We start from the raw sequence: 27,223 nt of genomic DNA, 5'->3' as shown, positions 1-27,223 counted from the left end.
GCAGGCGCAGGCAGCAGCAGGCGCAGGAGCAGGCAGGCAGGCAGGCAGGCGAGGCAGGCAGGCAGGCAGGCAGGCAGGCAGGCAGGCAGGCAGGGCAGAGGCAGGGCAGGCAGGCAGGAAAGGGCAGGCAGCAGGCAGGGCAGGCAGGCAGGGCAGGCAGGCAGGCAGCAGCAGAGCGGCAGGCAGGCAGGCAAGGCAGGCAGGCAGGCAGGCAGGCAGGCAGGCAGGCAGGCAGGCAGGCAGGCGCAGGCAGCAGGCAGGCAGGCAGGCAGGCAGCAGGCCAGGCAGGCAGGCAGGCAGGCGGGCAGGCAGGCAGGCGAGGCAGGCAGGCAGGCAGGCAGGCAGCAGCAGGCAGGCAGGCAGGCAGGCAGGCAGGGCAGGCAGGCAGCAGGCAGGCAGGCACAGGCAGGCAGGCAGCAGGCAGGCAGGCAGCAGCAGCAGGCAGGCGAGGCAGGCAGGCAGGCAGGCAGAGCAGGCAGGCAGGCAGGCAGGCAGGCAGGCAGGCAGGCAGGCAGGCAGGCAGGCAGGCAGGCAGGCAGGCAGGCAGGCAGGCAGGCAGGCAGGCAGGCAGGCAGGCAGGCAGGCAGGCCAGAGGCAGGCGACGGCAGCGGCAGAGCAGGCGAGGCAGGCAGGCAGGCAGGCAGGCAGGCAGGCAGGCAGGCAGGCAGGCGGACAGGCAGGCAGGCAGGGCAGGCAGGCAGCAGGCAGCAGCAGGCAGGCAGGCGCAGGCAGGCAGGCAGGCAGGCAGGCAGGCAGGCAGGCAGGCAGGCAGGCAGGCAGGCAGGCAGGCAGGCAGGCAGGCAGGCAGGCATCATTGTTACTATAATAATTAAATGCAACGCAATAATTAGCCTGTTATTTTCGCAAAAGTGTGCGTGAATAAAATTAATTGATGGATTATAGGGCAAAGACACACAGAAAATAGATGCAATGTGTGGAATTTTCGAAAGACACCACGTTAAAATATCTAGTGTCTACCAGCAGTAAAAGTTAGTGGCATAAATCAGTTGTGGTGTTCTCATACAGCCATTAGATGGCGATGCAGTGTAATTCCAGTTTCTGCCGTAGTTCAGTGGTACTCACTAATTTTCTTAGGAGAGCCATCTCCTAAGAAAGGAATTTTGGAGGAATTTTGTGTGAGGGGGATAAATGCCTACGTGGAAGAAGGCATCTTTCAGATTTACTGATGTGAAATAGTGATCTCGAGTTAATCAATTAACTGTTAATTCTTAATAAGAATGTGGATTGATGAATTTCTTTAGATTAAACAGTTGAATTTCAATAAACCATTTCAATGAATAACCTAATGTTGGTGAGATATCAAATTAAAGAGACGTTTCTAAAATGTTAAATTAGTTCCCTTGACTGGCAGCGTTAGTGAAACGTTATTGGTCCTTTCCTGGAACATCAGTGCCATCTGGTCCCTCCGGTGCTGTCCAGGTCTGAGTGCGGAGTGGAGGTGCTGAAACTCAGCCCTGTCCCTTCGGTGCTGTCCAGGTCTGAGTGTGGAGTGGAGGTGCTGAAACTCAGCCCTGTCCCTCCGGTGCTGTCCAGGCCTGAGTGTGGAGTGGAGGTGCTGAAACTCAGCCCTGAATGGTGGCTGATGGCAGGGAGGGGTGGGGCTCCAGAGGCCGACACCACAATACTTATATATGAGCATGTGCATTACTTCCTGTTTCTACAGTAAATCTGCCTTTAGCTGTGTGTTAGTTTGCAGTGCTGTGGGAAGTTTGTCACAGATAACCAAAAGGAAATAAAGTCACTGTCCACTCTGAAAAATGTGTGTTGCCTTTTACATCTTTACTTTTGGTGGTGGCCAAACATCCTACAGCACTGAAAACTAACTCACTGTCCACTTTGAAAGATGGCAGCTGCACTTCTGGGATGGGATGGGAGGGTTAAGCCCAGAGAACAGATTATAGAAAAGGTAGATGAGCCCTTTGCCCCAATTCAGAGAGCTTACAGTATTATAAAAGGGGATATTTGGGTCAGAATTACATCTGTAGAACAGTCAGAGTTCAATCCAGCAGGATGTTTAATTTTCAGGTCCAAAATACTGCAGTTGGCGAGTGTAGCACAGACATCTTCCTCAGAGCATCATCAACTTTAACATCCTCAATTTCACTCTTCATCGCTGAACACTGTCATTGGCACATTTCCCATATTAGATACATGTATCATGTATGCCTAATATAATAATACTATAATGTATTAACTCTTCTTTGCAGACTGAAAAAGTGTAAACTCACACAGAAGTGCTGTAATATTGTGGCCTCAGCTCTCCAGTCATCAAACTCACCCCTGAGAGATCTGGACCTCAGCTGCAATAACCTGGGAGATTCAGGAGTGGAGCTGCTCTGTGCTGGACTGATGAGTCCAAACTGTGAACTACAGAGACTGGGGTGAGTGGTGCTGTGTATTGTGTGATCTTAACTAAATAGTATTTCTGATTATGGTTCTATTAAGTGAAATATTAAAAAGCTCTTTCTCTCTCTGTTTACTCCTCTGTCCACCAGCATTCTTTCTTTGCCCATATATACCTTACTCCTCTGTCCACCAGCATTCTTTCTTTGCCCATATATACCTTACTCCTCTATCACAACAAGCAAATGAAAGCAGGATAAAACCTTATGAGGATTGACAGGTTTGTGGTTCCTGAGCAGAATGTAAGGTTTCAGTGGAGTCTGTAGTATAAGGTCACAGGTGATGACTGGATGCTGAGTGTCTGATTGACAGGGCAAAAGATTGACCGCCTGTATAGTAAAATGTTTCAGGTCTGTCACACATTGCAGTCTACATCCATCTCCATTATTCACTACCTGCTATGAATGATGAAATTCATACATTTACCCCACTCTCTTTCACACACTGACATTTTGATGAAGGTGAGTTTTACTCCTTCATCACACACCTGTGTGTGCTGCAGGATTGTGGTGTTTCTGAAATGATTGTGAATATAATTGTATTTTATTCTGCTGGTAAAGCCGGGCATTAACTATTGGCCGGCAGGGTATGTGTGTACATCTTGGTGGGAGAGTGTCCATCTGAACAACATGTGAGCTGCTGTTTAGATGCAGTGTTATATCGTTTAGTTTAGTCACTCTTCTGTGGTTCCAGTCCCAAGTGTCAGGGTTCTGTGTCTTCCCCCTGTCTTTCCTGGTTGGGCCACCAGATGGCGGCACCTCTGCTTTGAGTCCGGTTAATTGTTTTATTTTTTCTAATTACCCCATTATTAGTTGCTTTTTGTCTCGTGTTCCCTTCCCTCTCTGTGGCTTGATTGTTCATTGTGCCCTCCTGTGTCGCGTCTGCGTCAGGTCTACTTAAGTCCCCCTCTTCCCTGACTCAGGCGCTGGATCCTTGCGTGTTTGTTGCCTACCTGTTGCCCGCGTACTTGTTTGTTGCTTGCCTTTTGTAGCCTGCCTGTTCCCTTGCCTTACGCCTGCCCGTCGCCTGTCCCCTGTTCCTTGCCTGCTCTGTTTCCCTACGTTTTTGGGATTTTTGTATTTTTGTTTTCCTGTGTTTTTTGAGGATTTTCTTTGTCTTTGTTATAACCGCCCAGCGAGGCTTTCTGTTCCCTTTGTTCCCCGTTCATTTCATTAAAGTTTTTTGTTTTCCCCATTTTTTGGAGTTTTGCATTTTTTCCGCACTCTGCGCTTGGGTCCATTCCCGCGCCCTCCCTGACACCAAGTAATAGTCTGGATATTATACCACTGTAAGCAGACATCTTGTGTGGAATAGCCTGATTCAGAGATCAATGTTCTGGCTCTAGCTCCTATCATCTAAAGGATGACATCATTTACAGGAGTATTTCTTTGATAAGTATTCTAATTCTTTCAAGTGTCCCGACTTATTACATTTTTTGTGCAGTTCATATTACTCCACAAGGTTTTCCGTACATGTTGATAAGGGGTTTAAAACAAAAAAACATGACTTAATATATATACTTAATTTTTGGTGTTCGTCATGAATTGACCGCACCTTTTTCTTTGCTGGTGCAACATCGGTATCTTGGGCTTCTCTGCCAAACTGATCTGCATTTCCCCCGTTCTTTCCTCACGTTGCTCTTTCTCCTCTGGCCTGTTTCTAACTCCGTCACCATCAGCTAATGAAAAATCACTTTTCTTGTTCTGCTTTTTTCTCGTCGTAAATCTGTCCATTTTGAGTGGGCAGAGGCCGAGACAATATTTGATATAACCTTATATCAAACGGAATTATGGAATATCAAATTTAGGCTTACGTGCTAAACTTGCAAAACCATTTGCAAATGCAAAGCTACTCACATAGGCTATACGTCTACCCATGATCCCTCGCTGTTACGTAGCCTACGTTCTTCGATGTATCTTCAGTATGCTGCCTTCTGCTGGATAATTAATTTCAATGTGCTAAAACAAGACATAAACGGAACCTATAGAAGTAAGTTATAGCTATATTCTTATTGTTATCAGTGGATCTATATGAGCCGCAAAACAAAGTCTCACGTGCCATGTAATGAGTAACACTGTGCTACGGGAATAAGATAGAAGGGTACAAGTGATAAGTGATCCTAGATTGGGAGTGCCCTGCAGAGAGTACCCTGGGAGTGGTGGCAGTGTAGCACAGTGGGTAAGGAAGTGGGCTTGTAACCGAAAGGTCGCAGGTTCGATTCCTGGGTAGGACACTGCTGTTGTACCCTTGAGCGAGGTACTTAACCTGAATTGCTTCAGTACATATCCAGCTGTATAAATGGATACAATGTAAAATGCTATGTGTAAGTCTATCTGGATAAATGCGTCTGCTAAATGCCTGTAATGTAATGTGATGTAATGAGTAGTGATAGTTAGTCCAGGTACAGACTGAAGAGGTGCATTTTCAGACTACAGCAAGATGGGCAATGACTGAGTGGTTCGTAGAGGAACAGGGAGTTCATTCCAATACTGGGGAGCTAGTGTGGAGAAGATCTGTGGTAGGGAGAACCATTCACCCCGAGGGAGTGCAAGTGACCCTGCTGCCGCGAATTGGAGTGGTCAAGCTGCCGTGTAGGATTGAATTGTGTCCTATAGGTAGACGGGGGCTGTTCTTTTGGCTGCAGTGCAGGCAAGGGTCAGGACTTTGAACCTGATCCTGGCAGCGATCGGTAGCCAGTGGAGTGACCTCAGCAGGGGAGTGATGTGAGAGAACATAGGAACGTTGAAGATAAACAGCAACATTCTGAATCATCTGTAGTGGCTGTATGGCACAAGCTGGCTGGCTTTCAAGGAAGGAGTTGCAGGAGTCAAGACGGGAGGTCACCATAGGCTGGACAAGTAGCTGGGTGGAGTGCATAATCAGGTATGGTCGAATCATCCAGATGTTATACAGGAGTAATCTGCAGGACTATGATGTTGCCTTGACATGCTACTTGAAGTCCAGCTGGTCATCCAGAACCACCCCCAGGCTCTTTGCGGAGAGAGAGGCAGTCACTGTGGTGCCGCCAGCAGTGATTAAAGCTCCCGCAGTAGGGAGGTCTTGTGATGGATGAACAGCAGCTCAGTCTTTTTGAGGCTGAGCTTCAGGTGATGGCTGGCCAACTAAGTTGAGATGTCAGCCAGGTTGGAAGATATTCTCTCATTAACCGTAATGGAAGAGGGAGGGAAAGAGAAGAGTTGTGTATCGTCAGCATAGCAGTGATAAGAGAAGCCATGTAAATTAATGACCGAACCAAGAGATGTGGTATAAATGGAGGTACAGCAGAGGCCCCAATACAGATCCCTGTGGGCCTCCTGTGAAAAGGGGATGGGGTGCAGAGACAGACCCCATCCAGGTGATCTAGTAGGACCTGAAAGATAGGAAGCAAACCAAGACAGGGCAGTTCTAGAAATGGCCATCTCAGCCAAGGTGGAGATGAGTAGTTTGTGGTCAACCGTGTCGAATGCTTCAGACAGTTCTAGTAGGATCAGGCAGTGGCAAGTGCCTCCGTCACAGCCAGGAGGGCAGTCTCTGTTGAGTGCTCGGATCAAAAGCCAGACTGGTAAAGGTCAAACAGGTTAACCAGCGTTTATTACAGTAAAGAGGACAAAGTTATTACATGAAGGACAAAGTTATTAGGTTAACTATTTTTATTATATTAAGTGCTGTTACACTTCTTCATGTGACTCTGGTTTGTTTGCTTTTCACCTTAAATAAGATATAGCCCTGCATTCAAATGTGAAATCAATCCGTTTCTGTCAGGACCACTGTCATCAAAGTAGATCTTTATTGACAATAAAGGCAATACACTTGTTTGCCGGTATGGCTCTGTTCTGGAGCTCTCCCGCCAACCACGCAGCCCGCGTGGATAAGGCCGGGAGGCCAGCAGCCAAACCCCCCTAGAGGGGTACACACAGAACAGATCCAGCAGCAAAGCAAGTTCTTAACACATAGGGATGGAGCAATGCAATTTCTTAACACTTAGGAATGGAGAAATGCAATTTCATGACACATAGGGATGGAGCTGGGGTGGTGGAGGGGATTTACAAAGCTACGTGCAGCAGTTTGCATGCAGGAGGAGCAGCCGAATGAGTAGAGGGAGGCTGTTTAAGTAGACCGCCCTGTTAGGTGAATGTACTGTGATAGGCGAACATCGCTCAGCTGAGCCATCAGCTGATTCAGCCGGAGCGCTTGACTCTCATGGCCTGCCAGAACTACACGATGCTCCATATTTGCCAGAAAAATAAGCTAAAATTCCCTGTTTTGCATGAGGGTGCAGCCATCTTGTAACAAGCTAGTTCCTCTCATAGTGATCTGGTTGGGCTTGCCCCTGGGTCGATGGTACTGCTGCCCCCGGTGCCGGACGGTCAGGCGGAGAGTAACATTTGTACTTGAGGACATCAGGCTGATTCATGATCACCTCTCCTCTGCACTCTCTGGGCCTGAATGGCACGAGTGAATTTGTGCATGTGCGTGTGTTTTTACATGTACATATATACTCCATAACTTTTTTTACTGCATTAAAAAAAAAAAAAAGTTTATTTGAATTTCAGTTGTATGTGACGTCAGGTCATTGAGTATATTATCTCCCATCTGTTTTTGATGTTGATTGACAATATGCCCAGAAATGAATTGCTCCTCGGGAATAAATAAAGTTTATTGAATTGAACATCATTGGCATTAGCTGTGGCTGCACAATTCTTATTGCTAGATGGCTGACTTTCAATGAGCTCAACAATGAATTGGGAGGAAAGAAACAGAAGAAAAGGAACAAAGGGTCCTGTTGTACTGTCCCAGGGTGCTCACATGAGTCTCGCTACACAATACCTATTCATTTTCACGAACTGCCTCTGACGAGACCGCAACCACTGAGCTGCTGACTGCTCTGAAATGGAAGAATCCACCTGTGGGACGGGGTGACGGGTCTGCAGTGATGCTTTGTTCTTCAGACCACGAACCCACTGAAGCCAGACGCTGTGGTTGGGCGGGAGGGCAAAATTAGCAATTAACTTATCTACAGTATGTCAGATATCAAGTGTTTATATTATTGGCCTCAGAGAGAGAAACAGTGAACTGGATACAGTATTGGCTTGAATACAGCTGCCTGCCCTCCCCTCCATGAACACTAATGGAAACATCCTATACGCCACTCTGATACCCTTATCTAGGCAGGCGATCTATGGGTCCCACATCCTGCAGAGTGTCGGGAGAGACAAACCAGAAGACAAAGCTATTTATGAGCCCAACGGCCCAGTGTGGCTACAGGACAAATAAAGATCCGGTTCTGTTTGATCTTAAGTTTAAATGTAATTTGTGACATTTAATTGAAATAATTAATTGGAAAATCTTTATGTCTATGTTAGAAGAAGAAGTAAACTTCTGCTTTTTATAGGTATACAATAGCTGAACAGAATTACCTGTTATACTACCTATTATATTCCTGTTTGGTCCTGTTAGAAGGGGACTAAATTCATGAATATTTAGCCCTGCTTTCAACAACATAAGGTCACTTCAACGTAATAAGTACACTGTCAGCTTTTAGATGGACCAGTCCTTGTGTTAAATGAGCCTGCCCCCCCCCCCCAACTTTCCACACTTCAACTCAGCATCTCTCAGTCAGGGCAAACATGCTCAAGCCATGCTGCGTTGTGTTTATGATGACCTCAGGAAAAAGGTTGTGTTGTATTTGGTCTTTATTTTGGTGGTGGTTTCTTGGTTGTGCATTTTAGCTCATTTAATTTGTTCTTATGGCACTGAAACAGGAAGAGGGTAATACTTTGGTATGGTCTGGCTTATCAATCTCTCTCTCTTTTCTGGTTATCCCAAATTAGCATATTGTTTAATATCTTCTGTTTTGTTTTGTACCTTAGATGTAGTGAGCCTGCATTCAATAAGTGCATGATTTCAAGAGTGTATCATTTCAATTCACTATTTTAATTGACTCCTTATTTAATAAAATGATTTAGTCTTCTTACCTGATACATATTTTGTTTTGGCTTGTCACTTGATTCCACCAGGTTACTGTCGACTGGCCTATCAAAGAATTTGTCTATTTAATTTATAAATGTCATTTTCAATAATAATTGTTAAATTAAGTCATGTATAATACATTTTATATGTAGGTTAAGGGAGAGGTTCTTGCACGCAATACCACTTGTGTTCAGTATTCAGAGTGCTGAACATTTTAACAAGGGCATTGACTAAAAATACTTTAATGTGGAATTTTTAAGAATTCAGTTTATTCCGCCGTACTTTTGTTAGTAGAAAAATAAATGCAGGCACGTCTTCGTTTCAAAATAGGTCGTTTAATGTAGCAAAGGAACTAGTGGGTCTGTTACCCAAGTACAGATAAACACAGAACCGACAAATGACGGAGACAGTGAATACTTATACCCTGTTCCTTCAAGGAAACAAAGGGCCAAATGGTTATCTTTAAACACATCATGGGGAAGGGGGGGGGGGGGGGGGGGGGCGAGGTAATCAGACATTGGGGGGGGGAAGAAACAAGGTGTGGGAAGTTGGACTGAAGTAGGGGGTAGAGGATACTGCATACCAAAGGGAGAGGATGTAGCACAAAGGGTGTGAATGGGGAAGGGGGGGGCGAGGTAATCAGACATTGGGGGGGGGAAGAAACAAGGTGTGGGGAAGTTGGACTGAAGTAGGGGGTAGAGGATACTGCATACCAAAGGGAGAGGATGTAGCACAAAGGGTGTGATAAAAGGTCAATTTAACTGAGTGTGGTGGTAAACAATCAATCCTATCTGCAGCTGTCCCACTACAATGTGAGACACCTCAGAAGGGTAGAACTGTGGCTCCCATGTTTTCCAACATTCCCTACTTTTTTATTATTTTTTATAAGAAAGTCTTCTATAATCGAAGGTATATGTATAGAAAAGAATATGAAGCAAAAATAAAACATAAAAATTAAAACAAAAGCACACAAATTATTCAGGGGTTATTTCTGAGCCATCCCACAGTTTCATTTCTATCAATGATTTTCTCCAACTGTTTTTTTTCTGTTTGCGCCAGCAATAACACTGTGTTTGACCATTGAGGATACAAATTACTATTAGACCTACAATAGCCAGGAATATCCGGTTCCAAAAATGTGTTCTCATCAGAGCATCCTTGTCGCTTCAGGACTGTGGCCTCTGCCTGGGCCAAGCTCACCTCCATTTTTGTTTTGAGTAGTGTTGAATCACTCTCCATTAGAGCTTTCTTCACCTGAGCATGAATACCTGCAAACACATTTGACTGAGGAACCAGGTAGGCATCCTCCCACATGGCCAAGCTGTTGGACTCACTGGCATCAGTAGTAGGTAAACGAATGTTCCCCATCTGAACAGTGTATGCTGGTGTAAACCAGAAACCAGGGGGGTGATTAACACCTTATATTACCATATGGAAGTCCTGTGGGGTGACTCAGAATACACCAGTGACACTGGTCCACCACCCTCTCCACTTCCTCTAAAGGGTGCACATTCCTCTCTGGGGACAGTTCATTAGAGTTAATAGATACAATTTATTGCATGACTTTCATGCATAACATGTATGAATGTAGTAATCTGTAAGAATGTTTGATTCAGCCATTCCCTTACCAGTTCAAACCTTAAACAATACTGATCAAACATGACAATGATGTTAGCTCAATCATAAACAGCATGCATGAATACCGTATTTACATCATATTATAAAACCCTTTTTTTCCCTTTTCTTCTGGTCCAAGAATGATGCCTTCTCTAGGAATAGGGTGCAGTGGAGGACATTTGCTTCAGTCCAACTGCTTGAGTCTTCCCATTCCTTTAGAGGTTGGCATTGTCTATCCTCAACATATATGTATTATTATTACTATTATTATTTATTTTATTTATTTATTTTTAACCGTATAAATTTAGATGCATCATTGTTAGACCAGGGTAATATGTACATTCATGCTCCACGGCCCATCTCCCCAGGTTATCCTGTCCCTCATCCCAACTAGTTATTGCGTTAATAATGTGTCCAATTACGTGTTTTTACTGTCACAATGAATTCTTATATTCTTGGAAGCTGTCTTCCACCCTCAATCATGTGTTCTAAATGAAGATTCACTTGATACTTTCCATGTGTCTTCTGTTGTGAACGCTTCACCATCTTTCCACCTGTCTGATGTCCATTAGGTGAATCCAACGTCAACTGCGTGTATTGTCCCTGACACATTGGGAGTTGTTTATGAATATGACCGGAATGTCCCACTTAGTGCTGACCTCCAACCTGTTCCTGAATACCAGGAGCCTCGTCCTGATCTCGATTAATTCTGTAGGGGAGAGAAAGACCAAGTGTGAGTGTATATTCTTATGCAGTTTTAATCATTTTAACATTGACATTGGTATCAAGTTCAGCTTTGTTATATAATTTGCATTGGTCCCCATGATACCAGAAATACTGTATTGGCCTACCCCGCTTTTTTATTGCCAATTTCAAATTGGTTTCACCAAGTTTGTCCATAACTTCGTATGGACCTTCCCAGTTTGCTTCCCAGCCTCCCCCTTTTAAAAAATTTTTAAGCATCACCTGATCCCCAATTTGAAAATTCACTCTGTATGTGGGGGAATAGGCCTGTGCTGTGTAATGATGGGCTGCTCCCATCTTGTTGGCTGCATTTAGAAGCTTACTCTGAAGTGCTTGCTGCACTTGGGTAAGAAACTCATCATGTGTGGCTCTTGTGGTGATGGGAAGAGGAACGCCCGAGGGATGTGAAATCTGCATTGGCCTGCCTGTCATAAGCTCAAAGGGGCTGTAACCAGTAGTACGTACCCGTGTCGCCCTAATAGCCATTAGTACCCCTGGGAGTGCCGAAACCCAATTAGAAGCAGATTTTTTCAGTTTATCTGTTGCATCAATTACAGCTTTTTTTGAGGCCTTGTTTTATAGTGCGATTGAATCGTTCAACCATACCACTAGATTGCGGATGATAGGGAATGTGGAAGTGTCTTTCTACCCCTAAGAACGTACAAAGGTGCAGCATTAATTCTGAAATAAATGGTGCCCCGTTGTCACTTTCCAATCGTTTTGGAAATCCCCATCGTGAGAACACCTGTTCCCACAAGACACGAGCTGTAGTGGCAGCATCACTCCTCCTGGTAGGGAATGCCTCTACCCAGCGAGTGAACATATCTACTACCACAAGGAGAAACCGATATCCTCCTTTTGCTGTAGGTAACGGACCTGTGTAGTCAATCTGGAGAGTTTCCCATGGGCCATCATTCAAGTGGGAGGTGCCCATGGGAACCTTGCGATGTGTAGGTGCAGGGTTCATCTGAGCACATACAAGGCAGAGTGCCAAGTGGTGAGCTACATCTGTTTTTATACTGGGCCACCAGTAGCAGCTCTGCAATAAATCTATTACCTTCGCTGGTGATGCATGACCTGAAGTTTTGTGCATGAATAAAACTAGCTCCTTACGAAGCATAGAGGGTGTTACCCAAACAGGCCCTGGATTATTGTAGTACAATACATCCTCAAATATGATCAAATTTGCTGTGTGATGTACATATGGTTCTGGAAGTTGTGTTTGTTGTCGGATGGCATCAATAACCTCTACAATGTCTTTGTCTGTGGCCTGGCATTCTTGTAGATTGAGTGCAAGCGGTTGTGATAGTTTCACAGGTTCAACAGAGACATTGGGAAGTTGGTAGTGCCATGGGATGCCTGAAACAGCGGCTTCTTTTGCCAAGACGTCCACTTTGTCATTATTATCCCCTTCAGTAGTGGAGCCATGTTTTTGATGTGCTTTGACCTGTGGCTACCGTGCCTCTCTCTCTCTCATGCGCTAGGTCCCAAATTGTTTGTAGCTCACTGTGGTGAGTCAATGATTTCCCTTCTGCCGTACAAAAGCCTCTTTTCTGCCAAACAGGGAGATATTCAGTGAGGGAGTTGCAAACAAAAGCACTGTCTGAGAAGATAGTAATTCGCCCTGTGAACTCCTGTAACGCTGCAATTACTGCAATAACCTCTGCTTTTTGCGCTGAATCCGTGGGTTTACATTTGATCAATACCTCTTTTCCTAACTGGGGTGCCCAACATGCTGCTCCAGTATAGTACTGTCCCATTTGATAATAGCGAGAACCATCTACAAACACCGCAGAGGAGTCTGCCAGTGGTATTGTACGGATGGGCCCCGCTGCTACCTGTTGTTGTACTGACATGCAAAGGTGTGGCTCCCCCTCATAGTCTAACATATTAGCTAATCGATAGCTTGTGGAATGCTTGACCTGTATGTTTTTATGTTGGAGTTCTGTAACCCATCGTCCCCACCGCTGGGCCGATACCCCTTTCACTTGCCCTCTTATTAGCAATGCCACCGGCGTATGTGGCGTGTGCAGAATGAGTGGGTTGAAACCACAGATGTATTCAGTGTGTGCGACTATCCAGTGTACTCCCAATATCTGCTTTGTGCACTGATCAAATGACCTTTCAACAGGTGTTAGTACTCCTGAAAAGTAACCAATTGGGATGTGTTTGCCATGAACTTCTTGCATAAGCACTGCTTTGATGCTAACAGTGGAGACAACTACCTCAATGATGAAGGGTTGTGTGTGATCTGGACTGCGTAAAGCAGGAGCTGAAGCAAGTGTTTTTTTCAAACTTATGAAGGCAGTCTGTGATGCCGCATCCCATTCTAGCAAATCATTCTTTCCTGGGTTGTCTTTTAAATGCCTATAGAGAGGGGCAGCTAGTTCACTGTAACCTTCTATAAAGTCCCGGCAAAACCCCACAATTCCCAGGAAAGAGCGCAATGCTGTGACAGTGTATGGTCGTGGCAATGCTTGTACAAGTTCTACTTTAGCTGGATCAGGAGTCCGTCCTCCTGTCTGAATTTTTACTCCTAGGAAACAAACAGACTGTTTCATTAGTAATGCCTTTTTTGGGTTAAGTTTTAGGCCCGCTTTTTCCAAGAGTGTAAGGATCTCGTCCAGCAGCTCATAATGTTCTTCCTCGGTATCTGATTGGAGCAAGATGTCATCAACATATTGAACAACATTGTGTGGTTGTGAGCAGCCCTGCAAAATGTTAGCCATACATTGATGAAACAAGGTAGGTGAGTTGTGAAAACCTTGTGGTAAGCCTACCCATGTGTACTGCGTGTCTCTGAAAGAGAAAGCAAATTTGTATTGACTATCCATGTGTACTGGAATGCTCCAAAAACCATTTGATACATCAAGAGTCGAATAGACTTTTGCAGAACCCCGCAACTGAGACATCATATCAGGGTTGCTTGCTACCAATGGTGTGGCACTGGGGGTGTGTTTATTCAGCTGCCTGTAATCAACAGTTAATCTCCAAGAGCCGTCAGGTTTCTTTACTGGCCACACAGGGGCATTACATGTTGAGATGCATTCTCTGATCACACCTTGCTGCAAAAGAGATTTTATTGTTAATTGTACAGCTGTCTCTGCTGACTTGGGATAGGGGTACTGTTTCTGTGGGGGAGGATCTGCGCCTCGGACAGCAACCTGCATGTTAGAAACTCTCCCACAGTCATGCTTATGTGTTGCCCACACTCCTTTGTGTTTATCTATGATATTAGCTAGAGTTGCATCGGATGTTTGCAGTAAACCAACTACATCATAAACCATAGGGTTTTTCACTGTGTGAACAGAATGGGTATCAGCAATGGTCATAGGTACCTTGCACCCCTGTGGATCTGTTGGGCCCTGCCAAAGAACATTATTAGCTAAATCAATGACTGAACGTCCTTTTGTTATTGCATCTGAACCCAGGATGTTCCGTTCATGGGTTCTGACCATACATAATGGTAAATCAAAAGATATATCACCAATCTGTAATGTCTGTGGAGTTGAGATTTGGGCTGGTAATGCGTTGCCTCCCACTCCCATTAGCTGGACTGTTTTACCACTCTGAGGAAAATTAGTTCGGTGAGTTAATGAGCAAGCTGCTCCTGTGTCAACCAAACATTTGTCTTGATAGCCTCCAACCAAAACCGTAACACAGGGGCGACCTTCCTGATCTATTTGCAGATTACTCACCGCTGAAACTGAGGCTTGATACCGTCATTGTGGAGCTGGACTATGAAAGGGATTCCCAGAGCCTTTCTGTGTGCTTTGATCAGCATGTGCCTTAAGAATAGACAATAGGTCTGTGTATGTAACAGTGCCTTCAATCTGGGGCTGTTCTGTCTGAGGCTGTTGCACACCCAGCTGTTTTGGTCCCTTTTCTTCCATCCCACCTCCTTTTGCCCAGCACTGTCGCTTGGAATGACCAACACGCTTGCAATTATTACACACCCGGGGGCTCTTACACTCATTTTGAATGTGGCCTGGCTTCCCACAGTTAAAACAATTAAATTTTACCTGACCCTCGTTAGATGCTATTGGCGCAATCCTTTTCCTAGAGCTCTGTTTGGGGGAAGAACTGAGTTGAGACTCATTCCACACGGTTACACAGTCCTGGATATCCCTGCCTATGTGTTGTCTGACTGGCTGTGCACTCAGTTCCCTATTGAATTGTAACAATAAATGTTGACAGGTAGGGGAGACGAGATCTTTGTATTTACTTATTACTAAACTCCTGAATACCGGGTCGTCACCTGTCAATAGCGCTCTGTTCCCTCCAACTCTGTTTCGATTGAACACACTTATAAATGTTCTAAGAAAGTCAGTGGGGTGCTGCCCTTCCTTCGGTACAAACTCAAGAATTTTACTCATGTCAGCTATAACGCGATGTCCCACAGTCTCGCTCATTATCCTTAACCTCGCGTCATGACTGGGGAAAACAACAGGGTTTCCCTGACCCTGAATGAATTCTAACTGAATAGTAACCGATGTAGGAAGCACAGATTGTAACAATTTACAACAGTCCTTGTCCGTTAGTGCGTGCATTCGCTGCAGTGTTTGTACCTTTTCAGCAATTGCAGTCGGGTCACTAACTCCGTCCCATGTGGGAAGTTGTTGTTGCAGTGTAGTCAACTCCGACAGTGTAAGATCGCGATCAACCTGCTGATCTTCATATTCATATGTGATGGCCCCATTAATAGGATTATGCGTTCCACTCGTACAAACTCGGCGTGTAATTATTGGCGCAATTTTTGTGTTTTTTGTCCCGACTGATTTAGTCGCTTTGGGTGATCTAGCGCTTCTGGAAACCACCCGTCGGCGAATAGAACGAAGTGAGTCGACAACAGATGCACTACATTCTGTACCACCAGCATGCCATTCCGGCTCTTCATCTAAACTTCTATCATCGCTTTCTTCATTATCGACATCTAACAAAAGAGTTGCCGTATTCGCCTGTCTGACCTCCCATTCATCATCTTCAGAACTGTATTCTGACTCACTGTGCTCCTCTACTGTCCCTAAACCAAGCGCTGCCACTCGCCATTTCATTACAGTATTTGTGAATTTTTGCTTTGTCATTTTTTCCTTCAACAATCTTAACTTCTGTACAATCGCCCTATCCTTATTCTCCCCAGACACATTCCATAACTCTTTATATGCCACCTGAGCATCGCGTAACTGTCCCTGCGTTTTAACCAATTCTGCCGTTGTGGTACTCAATTTCTCCCTCAACCGGCAAATTTCTTTTCTAAATTCTAAGTGTGTTGTGGCATGTAATATACGTTCTGCAACAGATGCTTCCAACTCCTTTGAATTTACCTCCAGTGCTTTATTCAAACTTTCAACTTCACCTCGCAATTTAGGAACCTCTACAACTTTATCGGTCAAAAACTTAATCGTTTGGACCATAGCCATCACACATAGCCATAGCCTGTCTTGTTTTCTTATTTTTCTTCTTTTCATTGCGCTGCTCACAAGCAGTTTGAAGATATTCAACAACATCTACTTCCTGTGGTACGTTGTAAGGACCCTCCTTACAATGTTTGGTCAACAACATAGCGGCCCAAGATTTCCAACCATTCACTGCCATTACTAAACTCCTGTACAATGGACAAACAAACTTTTGGTACTTGAAATTGTCCAAGGTCTGTGTAACTTTATACAAGCCCCTGTCTAGAACACTGTACACATGTACAATCAATTCTGACCACTTGTATTTTAAAACATTACACAATTTCCGTAACTATTCCTCTACAATATTACATACATAAATATTTCATACTCACAAATGTACGTGGTCCGTTCCGTGCCTTCAAGTCCGTTTTTCCTTCAGCGTTGGCAAATGGCTTCCAAAACAGTCCTCTTACTGTAATCCTTTCTTGAATTCGGTGTCAACGTAAAAAAGAAGGTCTCTTCTGTAGGCCAGTGTCACACGCGAATGTCAGCCTCCCCGGTTTTTTTTTTTTTTTTTTTTTTGAAAAAACGCAACAAGAACGACGGATTTGGGCTGGCTCGCCAATAATGTGGAATTTTTAAGAATTCAATTTATTCCATTACATTACAGGCATTTAGCAGACGCTCTTATCCAGAGCGACTTACACAACTTTTTTTTTTTTTTTTACATAGCACTTTACATTTGTATCCTTTTATACAGCTGGATATATACTGAAGCAATGCAGGTTAAGTACCTTGCTCAAGGGTATAACGGCAGTGTCCTTACCCAGGAATCGAACCGGCGACCTTTCGGTTACAAGCGCAGTTCCTTACCCACTGTGCCACACTCCGTCCGCTGTATTCCGCCGTACTTTTGTTAGTAGAAAAATAAATGCAGGCACGTCTTCGTTTCAAAATAGGTCGTTTAATGTAGCAAAGGAACTAGTGGGTCTGTTACCCAAGTACAGATAAACACAGAACCGACAAATGACGGAGACAGTGAATACTTATACCCTGTTCCTTCAAGGAAACAAAGGGCCAAATGGTTATCTTTAAACACATCATGGGGAAGGGGGGGGGGGCGAGGTAATCAGACATTGGGGGGGGGAAGAAACAAGGTGTGGGGAAGTTGGACTGAAGTAGGGGGTAGAGGATACTGCATACCAAAGGGAGAGGATGTAGCACAAAGGGTGTGAATGGGGAAGGGGGGGGCGAGGTAATCAGACATTGGGGGGGGGAAGAAACAAGGTGTGGGGAAGTTGGACTGAAGTAGGGGGTAGAGGATACTGCATACCAAAGGGAGAGGATGTAGCACAAAGGGTGTGATAAAAGGTCAATTTAACTGAGTGTGGTGGTAAACAATCAATCCTATCTGCAGCTGTCCCACTACAATGTGAGACACCTCAGAAGGGTAGAACTGTGGCTCCCATGTTTTCCAACATACTTGTCTGAGGGTGGCACGGTGGTGCAGTTGGTAGCACTGTCACCTCACAGCAAGAAGGTTCTGGGTTCAACTCCGGTGTCACACCGTGACTACCCTGATAGGGACAGAAGAGCTGGACACAGGGAAATTTGGAAATTCCAGATATCTCTGGCATTTTATTGGGGTAGCAAGAGAGAGCGTAATCACAAACAAACACAAACGAAAAACCTTTGCTCATCACTCTCACGGGATCTGGGCAAAAACAATAAACTATAATAACAAAGACAAAATAAATGAGATTATACAAGCGATTTTCAGCCTTTTCTCTGGTCTGTACGTGCTCTCTGTCACCATCGTGGGGATCCCGGTCTCAGACGCCTACTGTGGAAAGAAGCACACTTTTAAATCCTGGACTGATTTGTAACATCATCCAGGTGTGTGTTTGCTTAACCAGTAGGTGTGTTCCTCTAATTGCCCTGAATTCCTCCCGCAAACCGAGCCCTGCCACATCCGGCCTGGGCCTTTCTGTGTGGAGAATGGCCTTTCTTTTGCATGTTCTCCCCGTGTCCACGTGGGTTTCCTCCGGGTACTCCAGTTTCCTCCCTCCTCGATGGGTGATGGATGGATGTCACTTATCCGAGAGTGCCTCCTGGAGTTTTACATGCGATATTGAAATGGAGTGATATTTGTCTGATGTTACGTGTGCATGTAAATACACTGCTGAATGAGTTTTAATCACAACATAGACCGCTGGGTCCGTACAGCCTGCTCACTGCTTATTCCTGTATTTTAATGTATAAACACAGCGTGCAGATGTTCCCCTGTCATACAGTACTGCACTGCTGCCCTGCTCTCCCTGTGAGTATCGGGGCTCCCCCACTCCCTGCCCACTGATCCCTTAGCAGTGTGCAGCACCAGGGGGTCCTGAGACGGCCTCAGCACAGGGGCTCAGCTGATCCCTTAGCAGTGTGTAGGATAAGGGGATCCTGACTGGCTGGCTACTAGCTGTCGGCTGCCTAGCATGGGGAACCGACTGCACACAAACCAGATTTGTGTAGGTCAACAACCGTCTGTCTCTTCTGAGTTGAAAGCTCTTTGGTTTTCCCCATGGTCATAGATGACAAAGGGACGGAGTGTAACACAGTGGGTAAGGAACTGGGCTTGTAACCGAAAGGTCGCAGGTTCGATTCCAGGGTAAGGACACTGCTGTTGTACCCTTGAGCAAGGTACTTAACCTGCAATGCTTCAGTATATATCCAGCTGTATAAATGGATACAATGTAAAATGCTATGTAAAAAGTTGCGTAAGTCGCTCTGGATAAGAGCGTCTGCTAAATGCCTGTAATGTAATGTAATGATTTTGTATGTGTGCAACCACATATTTCTACACCAGTGATACAAGGAATGGTGAAAGGCAGCTATACAGTTTCTGTGAGCAGTTCTGGAGATCAAATAAATAAAAAATTTCTTCAGATGCCACTTTGTTTAGTTTTATTTTAAATATTCTTTAGGGGTGCCAATAATTTTGACCTCTATGCTTTTGAGAAAACTGCTGTTACTCAAGTTTCTTTTTAAAGAATATTTTTTTATTATACTGAAAGTAAATAGTTTCTCCAAATGTTTGAGCAGACAATTTGCAGCATTGGGTATATTGATTGTCTTAAACAATAATTTTTGCTAATTTTCATAAAGAGTGCCAGTAATTCCTGAGTTGAACGTATAAACTCTTCTTTGCAGACTGAACAGCTGTGACCTCACAGAGAAGTCAGGTAATATTGTGGCCTCAGCTCTCCAGTCATTAAACTCACCCCTGAGAGATCTGGACCTCAGCTACAATAACCTGAGAGATTCAGGAATGGAGCTGCTCTGTGCTGGACTGATGGATCCAAGCTGTAAACTGCAGAGACTGGGGTGAGTAGTGCTGTGTACTGTGTGACTTTAAATTAGTAGATGAATTAGTAGATTTGTGATGATGTGTGTAAGAGTGTGAATTTTATCACCGGGTGGAAAAAAACCTCACTAATATTCAGAACCTGTAACCTGAATGTTTACTTGTGAATATGAGTTAGCGTATAAGCACATTAACAGGGGTGTGCTCATATGAAATGATGGGTGGCAAGACATTATACCTTGGAGAGATGTACTGCTGCCAGGCATTCGTTCAAGTGTTCTGTGACATCAAGACCTTCAATCATAAGAATCCAGAAATCTAAAAATAACAAATAATTAAGGCTTACCCCATCCGGGTGAAGAGAATAAATATCTAAATATCCCAGGGCATGATCCCTGTATTATTTTATCTCATAAAAAACACGTTTTCAACGTACAAAAATGCCAAGTTACTCACACATACAAGACCAGTCCAGGCCTGCCATTAAAAGTATTGATATCAAAATGACGCCAAGTTACGGTACTACAAACAATATAGGCTATCTTGCCTCACCGAAATTAAATAAGATGTATTCCAAAGCAATGCTACCCAATATTTCCTCAATTCTTTCAAGTCACTTGGCCCTGTGTGTATAAGAATGCACTACATGGACAGGCCAAACATATGTGTGGATGGCTTTCTCACAGTCCAGATTGATTGAGTAGGCGTGTATATGTCCAATTTGTATTGGTATGTATGTATTTCGCTGCTCAGCCTTTCTGTTGCGTGAATGATAGTATGTTTCTTGGTATAAGTCTATGTTCGTAAATGTGAATGTAACATGCTGCGAGGGAAATGTCCCCATGGGGATAAAGATGTTTTCTATATATGTATGTACAATATGTATTTTACATGCAGTATTTATTGTATGTAGCAAATATACAATAACTTGTGCATGTACTCAAATTCAGTTCAGAAGCAAGTATAAACATGTTTTGTGGAGAAATATGCTTCCTGTAGTTACTCACCAGCAGTTTTGTACATTAATTTCAATGTGTTCCATGAGGCAATTTGAAATATTTGACACTTTGATCTGACACAAAGTTTGCATGACATTGTGAAATGGTAAGATTACAAAGATTACAAAAACACAGGGCCAAGTGACTTATTGGGTAGCATTGCTTTGGAATACATCTTATTTAATTTCGGTGAGGCAAAATATATTATATTATATTGCCTATATCAGGGGTGCTCACACTTTTTCAGCATGCAAGCTACTTATAAAATGACCAAGTCAAAATGATCTACCCACTACAAAAATGCGAAACGTATATTTATTTACAAATATATTGAGGATTCTTTATATGTACAATGTATGTTGATGTACCTTGCATAACCGCATTAGCCAATATTGCACAACACAACATAATTAACTATGCACATTTCTTTGTCATTACCTGAGTTTACTCTGATGACTTGCACTGAATTGAATCAGCCAGGGATACATAGTCCGGACAGTAGCTGCTGACAGCCAGCCTCAAGCGACACTTCCAAATGTTCATCAGTCATGGTGGAACGGTACTTGGACTGACTAGCTTGTTAGTTTTGCTGCACTTGGCGCCGTTGTTTCCGCATGCGCAGTGACCTAAGTGTCAGAAAAATTCAGATGTCATTATGTTTTATGTGCTATTTGCACAAGAGGCATTGAAGAAACACAATGAGCAAAGTATTAAATATGTCCGTTCTGTATTTTTGGAGAAATATGCGTTTTAAATTCATCGTCCTATTTTCAACCGGTTGAGAAAGTTGTCATTTTGCTGCGTCACGAATACAGTAACCACTCCCATTTCCACGCTCCGTAAAGAAATCTGACAGGACACACCGTCCTGCTGTTCAGACAATGCAAATATTTGACTAACGTTAGGTTCACTTAAATTAGAGTGCCTTTAGATTATTTCTGGTTATCAGAATATCAGATATTCATTTAGCTAGCTAGCTAACGTTAGCTAGCTAGGAGGTTTGCTTTCATAAGGCAATGTTATCGATAACGTTAGCTTGCTAGTTTGCTTTTATGAGGACGTTATAGTTGTGCTTTTATCTTAACTTGGCTAGCTAGATAGCAAAAATTATAATTGGATATAAGTCAACGTCCTTACCTTAGCTATCTATCGATACTTGATATACTACTAAGCTAGCTAGCTTGTGAAAATTCAGTCTCCCAAAGAGAGCGCGTAGCATGGGGGTAGCTATGGTAACGGGGCACGGTCTGTCAATCATAGCTAACTGACAGTTCTCATTACCACGTCCAGACGGTTCGGGTGATTTTTTATAGTGGGAAATTTAGGCTTAGAAAAATACGTTTTAAAGTACATTGAAATGACTGAAGAATAAAAAAATTATGCACATTTGTTTTGTTGTTGCCTAAAGACAACTGGGAAGTTCAACCACCATGTTACTCCTTTAAAGCAAATATAAGCGTAAGAAAACGTTAGTGTAAAAGAGAAAATTATCTGTCTGAGGGCGAGGCGGGATTCAGTCCTTCAACCGGAGGTTTACCAGTCTGTGACTTTGTTAGTGCAGCACCATGACATAGCTATGCAATGCATGAAATATCATTAGCAAACCTGTCCGTGGTTTTAAAGAAGAACACAGGCCAGTAAGCACAGAAGAGCTCCCGTTGAATCCATATGGCTTTGCAATATTGTAACTGAACGTGCAGACGGTACGTCATGATGTAGTGTAAACGTTCGGTGAACAGTGGGTAAACAGTGGTGCAAAAGCATTATGCACATTTGTTTTGTTGTTGCCTAAAGACAACTGGGAAGTGTCACGTTCAACCACCATGGTACTCATGCGATCTACCAATACTACCTTTGCGATCGACTGGTAGATCGCGATCGACGTATTGAGCACCCCTGGCCTATATTGTTTGTAGTACCGTAACTTGTCATTTTGATATCAATACTTTTAATGGCAGGCCTGGACTGGTGAGTAACTTGGCATTTTTGTACGTTGAAAACGTGTTTTTTATGAGATATCATTTCTTTTTGCCAAGCGTTTTATTATGAGAAAGTGAGAAATGTGAAGTGACCCTGTAAGAAACGGTTGTGGATCATGGCTATCCTTGTGTGAATTTGTACGGTCTGATGAGCGTGTACTGTTTAGCAGTTTTGATTTGCTATATATGTAAAACAGTGGCTGTGACAAAGGGTGCCGTGGTGTTAGTGTAAATGCATCAGAAACGCAGGTGAAATATGGCCAGTGTATGTACTCATCGATTTGATGGCCATCCAACGAGCCTTGATTGAGAAAAGAGGTCACAACAATGCCTTTTAAACCATACAAACACTAAAAGTGCATCTCCATGACATAACAGACAGTGGAGCAGGACAGCAGGGTACACAAGTTGTGACCTAGCGTAGTTGAAACAATATGTTTTTAGCAGAATGGGCATGTAGGTGAAGGTTGACATGATCACAGACTATAGTGCAAAGTAAATGAAATGAACATGAGCGAGCTTAGTTTCCTTATCGAATGGTATATATAACAGTCTGTATTAAAGTGGAGGGTTAAGTAATGTGTGAAATCCATTGCACTGATGCGCTTTTCTCATGTTCAGTAGTAGTAGTAGTTAACATTTTGAGTGAGTCATGATTTTAAATGTAATGTTTTAATGGGGAGTTGCAGAACGTGCATACGTAGTAATTGTTTGTATGTGGCTAGATAGAGAACAGGCGAGGAAACATGAATGTAGAAACGTGGCGTTTGCTGATAAGAAGGTTTTGTATGGTAGCCAAGTGAAAAAATATAGTTAGTAGAAATGGCAGAGTGGTGAACTGGTGTAACTTTTTAATAAAAGGAATACATTTGCCGTCATGGAATGAATATGGGTGGCCGTGAGTGAGTTTTGGTGAAGCAAATATAAAAGCATAAGAAAAAGTTAGTGTAAAAGAAGAAATGATCTGCCTGAGGGTGAGGCGGGATTCAATCCTTCAACCGGAGGTTTACCAGTCTGTGACTTTGTTAGTGCGGCACCATGACATAGCTATGCAATGCGTGAACTATCATTAGCAAACCTGTATTTGGTTTTAAAGAAGAAAACAGGCCAGTAAGCATAGAAGAGCTCCCGTTGAATCCATACGGCATTGCAATATTGTAGCCGGTTAATAACTGAACGTGCAGGCGGTAAGTCATAATGCATATGGCTTAGCAATATTGTAGCCGGTTAATAACTGAACGGTGAACGGCGGGTAGATATGGTGCAAAAGCAATAATTGATAAGTAGGCTAGTAGACAATTATTAGTGAGGGTCGAAGCAGGTTAAAATAAGAATGAGAAGAAAAAGAAGAAGAAGGAGGAGAAAACGCAAAATCCCCTTAGTTTGAGGCTTTTTTGTGTGGACATGTGAAGTTGTTTATGAAATCTGTCTGTTGAAATGGGGTCAGAATGTACAGAATTTAATGTTTTTAAGGGCTGAGTGTCTGTGGCTGTTGTGGTTATTTCTGTGGGGAACCTTGAAAAGTGCCAAACTCTCGGTGCTGTATAGGTATGGGGCATGCCCCCGCCAAGGCGTAACTTGGCGGGATGGCATACCTGCCATCCCAATATAATAATACTATAATATATTAACTCTTCTTTGCAGACTGAACAACTGTGAACTCACACAGACGTGCTGTAATATTGTGGCCTCAGCTCTCCAGTCATCAAACTCACCCCTGAGAGATCTGGACCTCAGCTACAATAACCTGGGAGATTCAGGAGTGGAACTGCTCTGTGCTGGACTGAGGAGTCCAAACTGTAAACTACAGAGACTGGGGTGAGTAGCGCTGTGTACTGTGTGATCTTAACTAAATAGAATTTGTGATTATGGTTCTATTCAGTGAAATATTAAAAAGCTCTTTCTCTCTCTGCTTACTCCTCTGTCCACCAGCATTCTTTCTTTGCCCATATATACCTTACTCCTCGATCACAACAAGCAAATAAAAGCAGGATAAAACTGTTTGAGGGTTGCCAGGTTTGTGGTTCCTGAGCAGAATGTAAGGTTTCAGTGGAGTCTGTAGTATCACGTCACAGGTGATGACTGGATGCTGAGTGTCTGATTAACAGGGTAAAAGATTGACCGCCTGTATAGTAAAATGTTTCAGGTCTGTCACACATTGCAGTCTACATCCATCTCCATTATTCACTACCTGCTATGAATGATGAAATTCATACATTTACCCCACTCTCTTTCACACACTGACCTTTTGATGAAGGTGAGTTTTACTCCTTCATCACACACCTGTGTGTGCTGCAGGATTGTGGTGTTTCTGAAAGGATTGTGAATAAAATGGTATTTTATTCTGCTGGTAAAGCCGGGCATTAACTATTGGCCGTTAGGGTATGTGTGTACATCTTGGTGGGAGAGTGTCCATCTGAACAACATGTGAGCTGCTGTTTAGATGCAGTGTTACATCGTTTAGTTTAGTCACTCTTCTGTGGTTCCAGTCCCAAGTAATAGTCTGGATATTATTCCACTGCAAGCAGACATGTTGTGTGGAATAGCCTTATTCAGAGATCAATGTTCTGGCTCTAGCCACTATCATCTAAAGGAGGACATCATTTACAGGAGTATTTCTTAAATAAGTATTCTAATTATTTCAAATGTCCTGACTTATAAAGTTTTTTGTGCAGTTTATATTACTCCACAAGGTCTACCAAACATGTTGATAGGGGGTTTTAAAAGAAAAACATGACTTAATATATCAGGCTTTTATTATCATTGTTACAATAATAATTAAATGCTACGCAATAATTACCTTGTTATATTCAGAATAGTGTGCGCGAATGAAATGAATGGATGGATTATAAGGCAAGGACACACAGATAATAGGTGCAATGTGTGGAATTTTCAAAAGACACCACGTTTTTAAAAATCTAGTGTCTACCAGCAGCACAAGTTAGTGGCAATAATTAGTTGTGGTGTTCTCATACAGCCACTAGATGGCGATGCAGTGTAATTCCAGTTGATGCCGTATGTGGCAAGTGAGTGCCACCCCTCCTGGTTAAAACACACTCACGGGAGACAACCGTTTCCGTAATTAGCACTGCCGTGCTCTTTTTTTCACACTCTCGTCTTTTACAGACAATTCTCATACAACACGGTTCCGTAGCCGTCTTGTCATCGGCCCTCCTCGCTCCGGCTTCCGGTCTTCCTTTTAAAAACCCCAGGCTCACTGTTGAAAGCAATCAGAGGCAATCAGCGCAATTAAACAATTAACAATTATCGGCGCTGATTACCTCCAGCTGACAGTTGTGACGAAGGATCCGAGAGCCGCTCCTCTCACACTCTCTCTCTGCAGCCGACGCTCAAACCACGCCCACCCCACCACATACCCCCACCGCCCGACTTAGGCCGGGGAGCCATCCAGCCGATGACCAACCCCCCAGCCCCCCCTCCCACCCTCCCCTCCTGGGGGCGAGAGAGGAAGTCCGCCATGACCATCCGTACACCCGGTCTATGGATCACCTTGAAGTTAAAAGGCTGCAAAGCCAGATACCACCGAGTGATCCGAGTGTTGGTATCCTTCATTCGGTGGAGCCATTGGAGGGGGGCATGGTCCGAACAGAGGGTGAATGGGCGACCCAGAAGGTAATACCGGAGGGCTCCAACCACCCACCGAATGGCGAGGCACTCTTTCTCCACCGTGCTGTACTTCGCCTCCCGTTGTGACAGTTTTCGGCTAATGTACAGCACGGGGCGGTCGACTCCCTCCACCTGCTGGGTCAAAACAGCCCCCAGCTCTCTGTCCGATGCGTCGGTCTGCAAAACAAAAGGGAGAGAGAAGTTAGGTGTGAACAAGAGCGGCTCCCCACAGAGAGCTTCTTTTACCCTCTCAAACGCCCGCTGGCACGGTTCCGTCCACTGGACCGGATCTGAGGCACCTTTTCGGGTTAAGTCAGTTAGGGGGCTGGTTAGCTCCGAAAATACCGGGATGAACCTTCTGTAATAGCCGGCCAGCCCCAAGAACCTCCTTACCTCTTTTTTTGACTTGGGTCGGGGACAGGCTGCAATCGCAGCGGTTTTGTCCACTATAGACCGCACCTGTCCACTTCCCAAGTGGTACCCCAAATACCGTACCTCCGCTCGGCCAATAGCACACTTCTTTTGGTTAGCCGTGAGCCCTGCCTGCCTTAAGGATTCGAGCACTGCCCCCAATGCTGCTCCCAACTGCTGCTATGGATGATTACATCATCCAGATAGGCAGCAGCATAACCAGCATGCGGACGCAATACCCGATCCATTAGGCGCTGGAATGTGGCAGGGGCTCCGAATAACCCAAAAGTTTCCTGAATTGGTACAAACCATCCGGAGCGGAGAAAGCCATTTTTTCCTTAGATTTGGCAGATAAGGGAATCTGCCAGTAACCCTTGGTTAAATCCAGCGTCGAAAAAAATCGAGCCGTGCCAAGCCGATCCAAGAGCTTGTCGACCCGAGGCATTGGATAAGCATCAAACCGTGACACTTCATTTACCTTTCTATAATCCACACAGAAGCGAATAGACCCATCAGGCTTACCTACCAGCACAATGGGGCTACTCCAGGGACTGTGGGATTCCTCTATTACCCCCAGCTCTAGCATTGCCTTTATCTCTGCCTGAACCAATTTCTTTTTGTGTTCCGGCAATCTATAGGGGCGGGTCCGCACCGTCACCCCCGGGGAAGTCTCAATGTGGTGGTGGATGAGGTGCGTGCGTC

The 27,223-nt window shown here is 44.2% G+C and overlaps 1 protein-coding gene and 1 long non-coding RNA gene across 2 annotated transcripts in view; one reads left to right on the top strand and one right to left on the bottom strand.

The window, feature by feature from the left end:
- The window catches only part of LOC135246831 (NACHT, LRR and PYD domains-containing protein 12-like), a 122,948-nt gene that overhangs the window by 73,939 nt on the left and 21,786 nt on the right, over positions 1-27,223 (top strand). Inside the window, exons 12-14 of the mRNA XM_064320111.1 lie at positions 2,229-2,402; positions 19,353-19,526; positions 24,128-24,301. Coding sequence (XP_064176181.1) covers positions 2,229-2,402; positions 19,353-19,526; positions 24,128-24,301 — 522 coding nt within the window. The remainder of the gene's footprint in view (positions 1-2,228; positions 2,403-19,352; positions 19,527-24,127; positions 24,302-27,223) is intronic.
- LOC135246833 (uncharacterized) lies at positions 10,134-16,806 on the bottom strand. Its single transcript, XR_010327974.1, has 2 exons — positions 16,547-16,806; positions 10,134-10,720 (listed from the first exon to the last, which is right to left on the bottom strand). It is a non-coding gene; the product is annotated as an uncharacterized LOC135246833 (long non-coding RNA).

Source organism: Anguilla rostrata, unplaced genomic scaffold (genome assembly GCF_018555375.3).
Source record: "Anguilla rostrata isolate EN2019 unplaced genomic scaffold, ASM1855537v3 scaf0943, whole genome shotgun sequence".
In the NCBI taxonomy this organism is placed as follows: domain Eukaryota; kingdom Metazoa; phylum Chordata; class Actinopteri; order Anguilliformes; family Anguillidae; genus Anguilla; species Anguilla rostrata.
Note: the sequence above shows the minus strand (reverse complement) of the source record. Positions and strands in the feature narration are given on the sequence as shown.